Here is a 13,430-nt window from a genome sequence, read left to right as displayed (position 1 = left end):
CTCACAGCACCAGAGATGCGGGTTCAATTCCTGACTCAGACTGTGTGGAGTTTGCATGTTCTCCCCGTGTCTGCGTGGGTTTCCTCCGGGTGCTCCGGTTTCCTCCCACAGTCCAAAGATGTGCGGGTCAGGTGAATTGGCCAAGTTAAATTGCCCGTAGTGTTAGGTAAGGGGTATATGTAGGGGTATGGGTGGGTTGCGCTTCGGCGGGTCAGTGTGGACTTGTTGGGCCGAAGGGCCTGTTTCCACACTGTAAGTAATCTAATCTAAAACCAGGGATCGCAGGACGAGAAAGTGGAGTAAACCACTTCAGACTGAGCTGAGGAGAAATGTCCTCACCCAGAGAGCAGGGAGGCGATGGGATTCACTCCCAGAGAAAGCAGGCGAGGCGGAGACAAGGAGTGATTTCAAGAACTTGTGATGTAGCATTTGGGGCAGGGATCAGTGGGTCACCGCGGGGATCAGTGGGTCACCGCGGGGATCAGTGGGGTACCACAGGGATCAGTGGGTTACCGCGGGGATCAGTGGGTTACCGCGGGGATCAGTGGGGTACCACGGGGATCAGTGGGTTACCGCGGGGATCAGTGGGTTACCGCGGGGATCAGTGGGGTACCACAGGGATCAGTGGGTTACCGCAGGGATCAGTGGAATACCGCGGAGATCAGTGGGTTACTGTGGGGATCAGTGGGGTACCGCGGGGATCAGTGGGATACCGCGGGGATCAGTGGGATACCGCGGGGATCAGTGGGGTACCGCGGGGATCAGTGGGATACCGCGGGGATCAGTGGGGTACCACGGGGATCAGTGGGATACCGCGGGGATCAGTGGGGTACCGCGGGGATCAGTGGGTTACCGCTGGGATCAGTGGGATACCGCGGGGATCAGTGGGGTACCGCGTGGATCAGTGGGTCACCGCGGGGATCAGTGGGTCACCGCAGGGATCAGTGGATACCGCGGGGATCAGTGGGTTACCGCGGGGATCAGTGGGTTACCGCGGGGATCAGTGGGGTACCACAGGGATCAGTGGGTTACCGCAGGGATCAGTGGAATACCGCGGAGGTCAGTGGGTTACCGCGGGGATCCGTGGGGTACCGCGGGGATCAGTGGGATACCGTGGGGATCAATGGGATACCGCGAGGATCAGTGGGATACCGCGGGGATCTGTGGGATACCGCGGGGATCAGTGGGATACCGCGGGGATCAGTGGGGTACTGCAGGGATCATTGGGTCACCGCGGGGATCAGTGGGTAACCGCGGGGATCAGTGGGGTACCGCAGGGATCAGTGGGTCACCGCGGGGATCAGTGGGGTACTGCAGGGATCATTGGGTCACCGCGGGGATCAGTGGGTAACCGCGGGGATCAGTGGGGTACCGCAGGGATCAGTGGGTCACCGCAGGGATCAGTGGGTTACCGCCGGGATCAGTGGGTTACCACAGGGATCAGTGGGATATTGCGGGGATCAGTGGGTTACCGCAGGGATCAGTGGGTTACCGCGGGGATCAGTGGGATACCGCGGGGATCAGTGGGTCACCGCAGGGATCAGTGGAATACTGCGGGGATCAGTGGGGTACCGCGGGGATCAGTGGATAACCGCGGGGATCAGTGGGATACCGCGGGGATCAGTGGGGTACCGCGGGGATCAGTGGGGAACCGCGGGGATCAGTGGGATACCGTGGGGATCAGTGGGATACCGCGGGGATCAGTGGGTCACCGCGGGGATCAGTGGGTTACCGCGGGGATCAGTGGGATACCACAGGGATCAGTGGAATACCGCGGGGATCAGTGGGGTACCGCGGGGATCAGTGGGGTACCGCGGGGATCAGTCGGTAACCGCGGGGATCAGTGGGATACCGCGGGGATCAGTGGGGTACCGCGGGGATCAGTGGGGAACCGCGGGGATCAGTGGGATACCGCGGGGATCAGTGAGTCACCGCGGGGATCAGTGGGGTACCGCAGGGATCAGTGGGTCACCGCGGGGATCAGTGGGTCACCGCGGGGATCAGTGGGGTACCGCGGGGATCAGTGGGTCACCGCGGGGATCAGTGGGTCACCGCGGGGCTCAGTGGGTTACTGCGGGGATCAGTGGGATACCACAGGGATCAGTGGGATATCGTGGGGATCAGTGGGTTACCGCGGGGATCAGTGGGTTACCGCAGGGATCAGTGGGACACCGCGGGGATCAGTGGGTTACCGCAGGGATCAGTGGGTTACCGCAGGGATCAGTGGGATACCGTGGGGATCAGTGGGATACCGCGGGGATCAGTGCTTGGACCCTGCTATTCACAATATAGATGAATGACGGAGGTGGGGGAACTAAATGTAATCTGTCCAGGTTTGCAGACAGCACAAAGCTGGCTGGGAGGGTGAGCTGTGAGGGACAGGCAGAGATGTCTCAGTGGGATTTGGACAGGCTGAGGGAGTGGGGAAATACATGGCAGATGCAGGATAATGGGGATCAATGTGAGGGGTTGGGGGGGTCAGGAAGGCAGATGATGATCTGAATGGGGACAGATTGGGAAAGGGACAGGGGCAATGGCACCTGGGTGTCCTTGTACCCCAGTCTCTGAAAGTCAGCGTGCAGGTACAGCAGGCAGTGAGGAAGGGAAATGGGATGTGGGCCTTCATAGTGAGAGGGTTCGAGTCCAGGAGCAGGGAGGTCTTGCTGCAATTATACAGGGCCTTGGGGAGACCACCCCTGGAGTATTGTGGACAGGTTTGGTCTCCTTATCTGAGGAAGGATGTTGTGGTGATGGAGGGAGGGCAGCGAAGGGTTACCAGGCTGATTCCTGGGAGGGCAGGACTGGTGGATGGAGAGAGACGGGATTGGTTCAGATTGTATTCCCTGAAGTTCAGTAAAACGAGGAAGTGATCTCATAGAAAACTATAAAGTTTGAACAGGACGAGACGGGGTGAAGACAGGAAAGATCTTTCCAATGACTGGGGGGTTTACAAGGCTGGGGATGACTGGGTGAGGATACAGGGTAGGCCATTTCAGACCGAGGTCTGGCTGCAGCCACACACATGGTGGGGCTTGTGGAGAGTTCGACCACAGAAAGTGGTTCAGGCCAAAATCTTTTGAGAAGGAGATGTTTGGTTCTTCGGGCTGTGGGGATTAAAGGCGATAACATGACAACCAGGATGGTCAGCCATGATCCTATGGAATAGTAGATCTGGCTCGAGAAGCCGAATGGCCTGCTCCTCCTCCTAGCTTCTGTTTTCGGTCTTTTGCTGTCCGCCTGGTCCCCCGGGTATCCCTCTGGTTATGTTGGGGTCAGTGTGGAGACACCGCGAGCCCTGTAACCGGGTGACCCCGGCCCCACCAGCGCGGCGTACCGTTGGAGGAGGATGGAGTTGAGGCAGCTGAACACCAACAGCGGCAGCATGGCACACAGCGTCATCATATTGCCAAACATTCCCTGCAGGTAGTTCTCCTGGATCACACCTTCGGTTCCATTCAGACCGGAACGCTCCATGGTCACATTCACATCCTGCAGCTGGAACTTAAAATACTGACAAGGGGAGAGAGTAAGGGTCAGTGTGAACATCAGAGAGGGGGTGGGGGGAGGGGGGGAGGGGGAGGGGTGATGGAGAGGGAGGGGGAGGGAGGGCGGGGGTGAGTGGGGGGAGGGAGGGGGAGAGAGGGAGGGAGAGGGAGGGGGAGAGAGAGTGTTGGCATGAGGAGGGTTGAGGGTGTTGGCTTGGGGAGGGTTGAGGGTGTTGGGATGGGGTGGTTTCTGGGTGTTGGGATGGGGAGTGTTGAGGGTGTTGGGATGGGGAAGGTTGAGGGTGTTGGGATGGGGAGGGTTGAGGGTGTTGGGATGGGGAGTGTTGAGGGTGTTGGGATGGGCAGTGTTGAGGGTGTTGGGATGGGGAGGGTTGAGGGTGTTGGGATGGGGAGGTTTGAGGATCTTGGGATGGGGAGGGTTGAGAGTGTTGGGATGTGGAGGTTTCAGGTTGTTGGGATGGCGAGGGTTGAGGATGTTCAGATGGAGAGGGTTGAGGGTGTTGGTATTGGAGGTAGGGTGTTGAGATGGGGAGGGTTGAGGGTGTAGGAATGGGGAGGCATGGTGTTGGGATGGGTCGGGCTGAGGGTATTGGGATGAGGAGGGTTGAGTGTGTTGGGATGGGGTGGTTTGAGGGTGTTGGGATGGGGAGTGTTGAGGATGTTGGGATGTGGAGGGTTGAGTGTGTTGAGATGGGGAGGGTTGAGGCTGTTGGGATAGGGAGGGTTAAAGGTGTTGGGATGGTGAGGCAGGGTGTTGGGATGGGCAGGCAGGGTCTTGAATTGGGAAGGGTTGAGGGTGTTGGGATAGGGAGGGTTGAGGGTGTTGGGATGGGGAGGATTGAGGGTGTTGGGATGGGGAGGGTTGAGGATGTTGAGATTTGGAGGGTTGAGAGGGTTGGGATGGGAAGGGTTGAAGGTGTTGGGATGGGGAGGGTTGACAGTGTTGGGATGGGGAGGGTTGAGGGTGTTGGGATGGATGGGTTGAGGGTGTCGGGATGGGGAGTGTTGGGATGGGGAGGGTTGAGGGTGTTGGGATGGGGAGTGTTGGGTTGGCGAGGGTTGGGGGTGTTGGGATGGGGAGTATTGGGATGGTGAGGGTTGAGGGTGTTGGGTGGCGAGGGTTGAGGGTGTTGGGATGGGGAGTGTTGTGTTCGTGAGGGTTGAGGGTGTTGGGATGGGGAGGGTTGAGTGTCTTGGGATGGTGAGGGTTGGGATGGTGAAGGTTGATGGTGTTGGGATGGCGAGGGTTGAGGGTGTTGGGATGGGGAGTGTTGGGCTGGGGAGGGCTGAGGGTGTTGGGATGGGGAGTGTTGGGTTGGTGAGGGTTGGGGGTGTTGGGATGGGGAGTGTTGGGTTGGTGAGGGTGGGGGTGTTGGGATGGTGAGGGTTGAGGGTGTTGGGATGGGGAGTGTTGGGTTGGCGAGTGTTGAGGGTGCTGGGATGGGGAGTATTGGGATGGTGAGGGTTGAGGGTGTTGGGTGGCGAGGGTTGAGGGTGTTGGGATGGGGAGTGTTGGGTTCGTGAGGGTTGAGGGTGTTGGGATGGGGAGGGTTGGGTTGGCGAGGGTTGAGGGTGTTGGGATGGGGAGTGTTGGGTTGGCAAGGGTTGGGGATATTGGGATGGGGAGTGTTGGGTTGGCAAGGGTTGAGGGTGTTGGGATGGTGAGGGTTGAGGGTGTTGGGTGGTGAGGGTTGAGGATGTTGGGTGGTGAGGGTTGAGGGTGTTGGTGGGTGAGGGTTGAGGGTGTTGGGTGGTGAGGGTTGAGGGTATTGGGTGGCGAGGGTTGAGGGTGTTGGGATGGGGAGTGTTGAGGGTGTTGGGATGGGGAGTGTTGGGTTGGCGAGGGTTGAGGGTGCTGGGATGGGGAGTGTTAGGATGGTGAGGGTTGAGGGTGTTGGGTGGCAAGGGTTGAGGGTGTTGGGATGGGGAGTGTTGGGATGGTGAGGGTTGAGGGTGTTGGGATGGGGAGAGTTGGGTTGGCGAGGGTTGAGGGTGTTGGGATGGGGAGTGTTGGGTTGGCAAGGGTTGGGGATGTTGGGATGGGGAAAATTGGGTTGGCGAGGGTTGGGGATGTTGGGATGGGGAGTGTTGGGTTGGAAAGGGTTGAGGGTGTTGGGTGGTGAGGGTTGGGGGTGTTGGGTTGGCGAGGGTTGGGGGTGTTGGGATGGGGAGTGTTGGGTTGGCAAGGGTTGAGGGTGTTGGGATGGTGAGGGTTGAGGGTGTTGGGTGGTGAGGGTTGAGGATGTTGGGTGGTGAGGGTTGAGGGTGTTGGTGGGTGAGGGTTGAGGGTGTTGGGTGGTGAGGGTTGAAGGTGTTGGGTTGGTGAGGGTTGAGGGTATTGGGTGGCGAGGGTTGAGGGTGTTGGGATGGGGAGTGTTGAGGGTGTTGGGATGGCAAGGGTTGAGGATGTTGGGATGGGGAGTGTTGACGGTGTTGGGATGGCGAGGGTTGAGGGTGTTGGGATGGCGAGGGTTGAGGGTGTTGGTTGGTGAGGGTTGAGGGAGTTGGGTGGTGAGGGTTGAGGGTGTTGGGTGGCGAGGGTTGAGGGAGTTGGGTGGTGAGGGTTGAGGGTGTTGGGATGGCGAGGTTGAGGGTGTTGGGTTGGGGAGTGTTGAGGGTGTTGGGATGGCGAGGGTTGAGGATGTTGTGTGGCGAGGGTTGAGGGTGTTGGGTGGCGAGGGTTGAGGGTGTTGGGATGGGGAGTGTTGACGGTGTTGGGATGGCGAGGGTTGAGGGTGTTGGGATGGCGAGGGTTGAGGATGTTGGGATGGGGAGTGTTGGGAAGGGGAGGGTTGAGGATGATGGGATGGGTAGTGTTGGGTTGGCGAGGGTTGAGGGTGCTGGGATGGGGAGTGTTAGGATGGTCAGGGTTGAGGGTGTTGGGTGGCGAGGGTTGAGGGTGTTGGGATGGGGGTGTTGGGTTCGTGAGGGTTGAGGGTGTTGGTTTGAGGGTGTTGGGTGGTGAGGGTTGAGGGTGTTGGGATGGAGACTGTTGGGTGGCGAGGGTTGAGGGTGTTGGGATGGGGGTGTTGGGTTGGTGAGGGTTGAGGGTGTTGGTTTGAGGGTGTTGGGTGGTGAGGGTTGAGGGTGTTGGGATGGGGAGGGTTGAGGGTGTTGGGATGGAGACTGTTGGGTGGCGAGGGTTGAGGGTGTTGGGATGGAGATTGTTGGGTGGCGAGGGTTGAGGGTGTTGGGATGGAGATTGTTGGGTGGTGAGGGTTGAGGGTGTTGGGATGGAGATTGTTGGGTGGCGAGGGTTGAGGGTGTTGGGATGGAGATTGTTGGGTGGTGAGGGTTGAGGGTGTTGGGATGGGGAGGGTTGAGTGTGTTGGGATGGGGAGGGTTGAGGGTGTTGGGATGGGGAGGGTTGAGGATGTTGGGATGGAGACTGTTGGGTGGTGAGGGTTGAGGGTGTTGGGATGGAGATTGTTGGGTGGTGAGGGTTGAGGGTATTGGGATGGAGATTGTTGGGTGGCGAGGGTTGGGGGTTGAGGAAGCTCCTACCGTAATCGCTGTCATGAAGAAGTTCCAGGGTAACAAGGTGCCGAGCCCCAGGGTGAAGAAGATCAGCCAGACCATCCTGAACCTGATCCCGGAGCAGAGACAGGTCTGAGCCAGTCAGACACCGACTACCCCACATCCCCCCTCCTCCCCCCCATTACACACCAAATACCGCCCACACAGCGGGGGGGGGGGGGCATCGGAAACATTGCACTCAGGAGGGGCTAGGTGGGGGAGGTATGGGGGGTGGGGTGTCTCGGTGGGGAAGGGGTCTCTGTGGGGGAGGGGATCTCGGTGGGACGGGGTTTCGGTGGGGGAGGGGGTCTCTGTGGGGGAGGGGTCTCGGTGGGGGAGGGGGTCTCTTTTGGGGAGGGGGTCCCGGTGGGGGAGGGGGGTCGCGGTTGGGGAGGGGTCTCGGTTGGGGAGGGGGTCTCTGTGGGGGAGGGGTCTCGGTGGGGGAGGGGATCTCGGTGGGGGAGGGGGTCTCTGTGGGGGAGGGGGTCCCAGTGGGGGAGGGAGTCGCGGTGGGGGAGGGGGTCTCGGTGGGGGAAGGGGTCTCGGTGGGGGAGGGGTCTCGGTGGGGGAGGGGGTCGCGGTGGGGGAGGGGTCTCGGTGGGGGAAGGGTCTCGGTGGGGGAGGGGGTCGCGGTGGGGGAGGGTCTCGGTGGGGGAGGGGGTCGCGGTGGGGGAGGTGCCTGAACCGTTGACTCCCATGTCCCTCAGGTACTGCCTGACCTGCTGTGTTTTTCCAGCACCACGCCCTCGACTCCGATCCCCAGCACCTCCAGCCCTCCCTGTCTCCGAGCGGTGATGGAAGGCTGTATTCCCGACTGGAGGCCCGTGACCAGTGGTGTCCCACAGGGATCGGGTCTGGGTCCTCCTCTGTTTGTCATTCATGTCAATGATTGGATTGGGAATATGGACGGCCTGGTGAGTAGGTTTGTGGAGCACACCAACGTTGGCGGCTGGTGGACAATGAGGAAGGTTTCCTCAGGTTACAAAGGGATCTTGATCAAACGGTCAATGGGCTGAAAAATGGCAGAGGGAGTTTCATCGGGATAAATGTGAGGTATTATACAACAACCAAAGGTATGGCTTATACAGTTAATTAGAACAATACAGCGTGGAACAGGCCCTTCGGCCCTCTGTGTTGCGCCAACCTGTGAACTATTCTCAGTTCGTCCCCCCACACTGTCCCAAAATCATCCATGTGCTTATCTAAGGATTGTTTAAATCTCCCCAATGTGGCTGAGTTGACTACATTAGCAGGTAGGGGATTCCACACCTTTACCATTCTCTGAGTAAAGAACCTGCCTCTGACATTTGTCTTAAATCTATCACCCTTCAATTTGTAGTTATGCCCCCTTGTACACACTGATGCTACCCTATCTAATCCTCTGATCATCTTGTATGTCTTTATCAAATCCCCTCTTCGCCTACTTCTTGCCAATGAGAACAGATTCAAGTCTCTCAGCCTTTTCTCATAAGACCTTCCCTCCAGACCAGGCAACATCCGGGTAAATCTCCTCTGCACCTTTTCCAATGTTTCCACATCCTTCCCGAAATATGGGGACCAGAACTGCACACAATATTCCAAGTGTGGCCGCACCAGCGTTTTGTATAGTTGCAGCATGATATTGCGGCTCCGCAACTCAATCCCTCTACCAATAAAACCTAACACACCATATGCCTTCTTAACAGCACTATCCACCTGGGTAGCAACTTTCAGGGATCTACGACATGGACTTCAAGATCCCTCTGCACATCACACTACCAAAAACCTTTCCATCGACCCAGTACTCTGCCTTCCTGTTATTCTTCCCAAAGTGCATCACCTCACATTTATCTGCATTGAACTCCATTTGCCACGTCTCAGACCAATTCTGCGGTTTATCCAAGTCTCCCTGCAACCTGTAACATTCTTCCACACTGACCACTATTCCACCAACTTTAGTGTTGTCTGCAAATTTACTAATCCATCCACCTATGCCTGCGTCTAAGTCATTTGTAAAAATGACAAACAGCAGAGGTCCAAAAACAGACCCTTGTGGTACACCCACTAGTAACCAGACTCCAGGCTGAATATTTTCCATCAACCACCACTCGCTGCCTTCTTTCAGAAAGCCAGTTTCTAATCCAAACTGCTAAATCGCCCTCAATTCCATGCCTCTGCATTTTCTCCAACAGCCTACCATGTGGAACCTTATCAAAGGCTTTAATGAAGTCCATGTATACCATGTCAACTGCCCTACCCTCATCTACATGCTTGGTCACCTTCTCAAAAAACTCAATGAGGTTTGTGAGACACGACCTGCCCTTGACTAAACCATGTTGACTATCTGAAATTAAATTGTTGCTTGCTAGATGATTATAAATCTTATCTCTTATAATCCTTTCCAAAACCTTTCCTACAACAAAAATGAGGCTCACTAGTCTATAATTACCTGGGTCATCACTACTGCCTTTCTTGAACAAGGGCACAACATTTGCAATCCTCCAGTCCTCTGGTACCAAACCTGTAGACAATGACGACTCAAGGATCAAGGCCGAAGGCTCTGCTATCTCCTCCCTAGTTTCCCAGAGAATCCTCGGATAAATCCCATCCAGCCCAGGGGACTTGTCTACTTTCACTCCTCCTAGTATTGGTAACACCTGTATGTAACTAACCTCGCTCCTTTCTAGTCTAGTATCCCGTACCTCATTGTTCTCCTCGACAGTATTGTCCTTTTCTAATGATAGGGCCTTGGACCAGGGGGACCTAGGAGTGTGGGGACATAATCCTTTGAAGTTTGTGTCATATATAAACAAGGTGGTTATAAAGGTGTTTGGGACATTTGCCTTCATTGTTCAGTCCTTTGAGTAGCGGAGTTGGGGACGTCATGTTGAAGTTGTACGGGACATTGGTGAGGCCTTGTCTGGTTTCCCTGTTAGAGGAAGGAGATTATTAAACTGGAAAAGGTTCAGAAGGGATTAACCAGGACATTGCCGGGTGTGGGAGGGTTTGAGTTATAAGGAAAGCCCAGATAGGCTGGGAGTTTACACATTCTCCACGTGTCTGCGTGGGTTTCCTCCGGGTGCTCCGGTTTCCTCCCGCAGTCCAAAGATGAGCAAGTCAGGTGAATGGCCGTGCTAAACTGCACATGTCAGTTGGTCAGAGGGGAATGGGTCTGGGTGGGTTACTCTTTGGAGGGTTAGTGTGGACTGGTCGGGCCGAAGGGCCTGTTTCCATACTGTAGGGAATCTAATCTAATCTAAATCTGATCTTTATTCACTGGAGCTTGGAGATTGAGAGGTGACCGGATCAAAGTTCATAAAGTAATGAGAAGTCTCGACAGAGTTAATGGTAGCTGGCCTTTCCTGGGGACTCGGGAGCACATTTTTAAGGTGAGAGGGGAGAGATTTATAAAAAGACGTGAGGCAGAGGGTGGTTGTGGTGTGGAATGGCCTTCCTGAGGAAGTGGTGGATGTGGGGACAGTTACAGCATTTAATAGACATTTGGGGATGGATACATGACTAGGAAAGGGCTGTGGGTCAGGAGCAGGCAGCTGGGACTAGTTTAGTTTGAGATTATGGTCAGCACGGACTGGTTGGACCGAAGGGTCTGTTCCTGTGCTGTATGACTCGGTGACTCTGGGACCCAGTCCAATTGCAGATTTATTAATTTCTTTATTCTCCACCAGCTCCTGGGCTGGAGTTCGATCCTGCGTCTACACAGCATTATCCTGGCTCTCAGGATTGCTAGTTTCCAATCGGAATGGGAGTAGGCCATTCAACTCCTTTGGCCTGTTCTGCTGTTCAATGAGACCATGCCTTAGGCCTTAGGCCTTTATCTCTTCATACCTTTCCTTCACTAAACTGTTTCTATCTCAGGTTTAAACCCACAGGAGCCTGGTCTAGGTCTCTGGGTCCTCCTGAAACCCCCTCACTCTGACTGCCTTCAAATACCTCGCATTGGGCCCTGACTTTACTTATTCCCCAGTCCAGCCCTCTCCATATTAATCCCTTTCCCACTTTCCCCTGTTATTTCATTCACGGACTGAACTTCTAATCCTTTTCCCCAACTGTATACCCCCTCCCCAAATCCCCTGTCACCCCCTCCCCACTGAAACCACAGTCTCCATCTTCAGGATTCCCAGTCCAGTCCACAGCTCCCTCCAAACTAGACTGTGCACTCACCGGTCCACGGGCTCCTGTTGTTTTGTCGTCATTGTCCGATGTTCCCTGAACAAACTTAGGAAATCTTTTCAAATCTGCTGGGGGGGAAAGAACACAGATCACTCTCCCTGAGACTGACCCAGTGAAAGTGGGTCCTGCAGACGCTGGAGATTAGAGCCCAGGTGAGAGTGTTGCTGGAAAAGCGCAGCAGGTCAGGCAGCATCCGAGGAGCAGGAGAATCGACGTTTCGGGTAAAAGCCCTTCACCAGGAAGGGGTGATGAAGGGCTTTTACCCGAAACGTTGATTCTCCTGCTCCTCGGATGCTGCCTGACCTGCTGTGCTTTTCCAGCACCACTCTAATCTGGACCCTGAGACTGACCCACAGCCTGACGCAGTTATATAGGGGCACACATGTGCTCACACACTGCAGTCTACATGCATATACACCCAAATACCTAAGCACACACATTATAGACTCACACACAGAGGCACTGACGTTGTCATGGACCAGACCGGATCCCCTCAAAATATTTTAAGAAGGTAGGGGAGACCCTAACGTTTTCTTATGTTAAAGGTGGATGTGAAGTGAATATTCTGGGTGCATTGTAACTAGTCAAACTACTCAACAGTAAGCAAAACACCCTTTATTTAAACACAATCATTAAAACACCACCAAAAGAAAAAAACAATTTAGAATAATTTAACTATTGGAGAACTTAACCGAACAGTAGCAACAGTATCCACTACTAATTCCAAAGTAGTGATATTTCATTAACACACCCCTTGGCAAATTCAGACACAGATTCTCATCCGGAGTTCTGCAGTGCAGGAGAGAGAGAGGGGAGCAGCTGGGAGACCCTCACTGAAGCCTAAAACTAAAGCGAAACACTGAGAGAGAGTGAGAACCCTGAGAGATCTGAGAGGGCTGCCCCCCCCCCACCACACACCCACACGCACACACTCACACCCACACACACACCCACACACACACACACACCCCCACACCCCCACACACACACACACCCACACCCACACACACACACACACACACCCACACACACACACACACACACACCCACACACACACCCACCCACACACCCACACCCACACACACCCACACCCACACACACACACCCACACCCACACACACACACACGCCGCTTCCATCGTTCCAACTTTAAAAATAAACTCCTGCAGGCCTCACAAATTTCCCTTCAAAACAAAAAACCCACAACAAAATAACCTCTTAAAGTGACGATGTGGAGGTGCTGGGGTTGGACTGGGATGGACAGAGTTAAAACTCCCACAACCCCAGGTTAGAGTCTGACAGGTTTATTTGGAAGCACTAGCTTTCGGAGCGCTGCTCCTTCAGGTAGTTAGTGGGGCAGGATCATAGGACACAGAATTTAAAGCAAAAGATCAGTGTCATCCAACTGATGTGATATATTGAACAAACCCAGATCGATGTTGACTCTTTAATCACTCAGAAAGGGGATGCAGGTTTCGAATCATTAATACACAAATTCCAGAGCTTCCTTCACCCTGGCTCAGTGCCTCACAGCACCAGGGACCCCAGGTTCAATTCCAGCCTCAGACAACTGTCTGTGTGGAGTTTGTACATTCTCCCCATGTCTGCGTGGGTTTCCTCCGGGTGCTCCGGTTTCCTCCCACAGTCCAAAGATGTGCAGGTCCAGTGAGTTGGCCATGCTAAATTGCCCGTAGTGTCCAGGGATGTGTAGGTTAGGTGCATCAGTCAGGGGAAGTGTAGGGGAATGGGTCTGGTGGGGCACTCTTTGGAGGGTCAGTGTGGACTTGTTGGGCCGAATGGCCTGTTTCCACACTGTGGGGATTCTATGAATCACATTCCTGAGACAAATTATCTTGAAAGAAGTTCTGGGACTTACATATTAATCAACTGAAACCTACACTTTCATTCTGAATGATTAAAGACTTAACCACAATCTCGGTTTGTTCAATACATCACGTCAATTGGACAACACTGTGATCTTTCGCTATATAATCTGTGTCCTATGATCCTGCCCCACTAGATACCTGATAAAGGAGCAGTGCTCCGAAAGCTAGTGCTTCCAAATAAACCTGTTGGACTATAACCTGGTGTTGTGGGAGTTTTAACACTTAAAGTGACAGCACCATTACAATGTGAACAGATACACAGACACAACAATTAACAATTATAGTCTCATACAGTTAGACTGACACAAAGAGAGAACACAAGTCAGTGGCATAGAAACACATTTAAACACAG

At 54.7% G+C, this 13,430-nt stretch overlaps 1 protein-coding gene across 9 annotated transcripts in view; it reads right to left on the bottom strand.

Moving 5' to 3' along the window:
• Positions 1 to 13,430, bottom strand: part of LOC132830202 (equilibrative nucleoside transporter 1-like) — a 245,423-nt gene that overhangs the window by 77,325 nt on the left and 154,668 nt on the right. For 5 of the 9 annotated variants that reach the window (XM_060847762.1, XM_060847778.1, XM_060847740.1 and 2 more), the window contains 3 exons: positions 11,184 to 11,257; positions 7,011 to 7,092; positions 3,335 to 3,510 (listed from right to left, as the gene is read on the bottom strand). In XM_060847762.1, coding sequence (XP_060703745.1) covers positions 3,335 to 3,510; positions 7,011 to 7,092; positions 11,184 to 11,215 — 290 coding nt within the window. In that variant the 5' untranslated portion in view covers positions 11,216 to 11,257. Of the gene's footprint in view, positions 1 to 3,334; positions 3,511 to 7,010; positions 7,093 to 11,183; positions 11,261 to 13,430 lie in introns of all 9 variants that reach the window. The other 4 variants (XM_060847769.1, XM_060847747.1, XM_060847790.1 and 1 more) reach the window with 2 other exon arrangements.

This window comes from Hemiscyllium ocellatum, chromosome 3 (assembly GCF_020745735.1).
Source record: "Hemiscyllium ocellatum isolate sHemOce1 chromosome 3, sHemOce1.pat.X.cur, whole genome shotgun sequence".
Classification (NCBI taxonomy): Eukaryota; Metazoa; Chordata; class Chondrichthyes; order Orectolobiformes; family Hemiscylliidae; genus Hemiscyllium; species Hemiscyllium ocellatum.
This window is presented reverse-complemented; position numbering and strand designations above follow the sequence as displayed.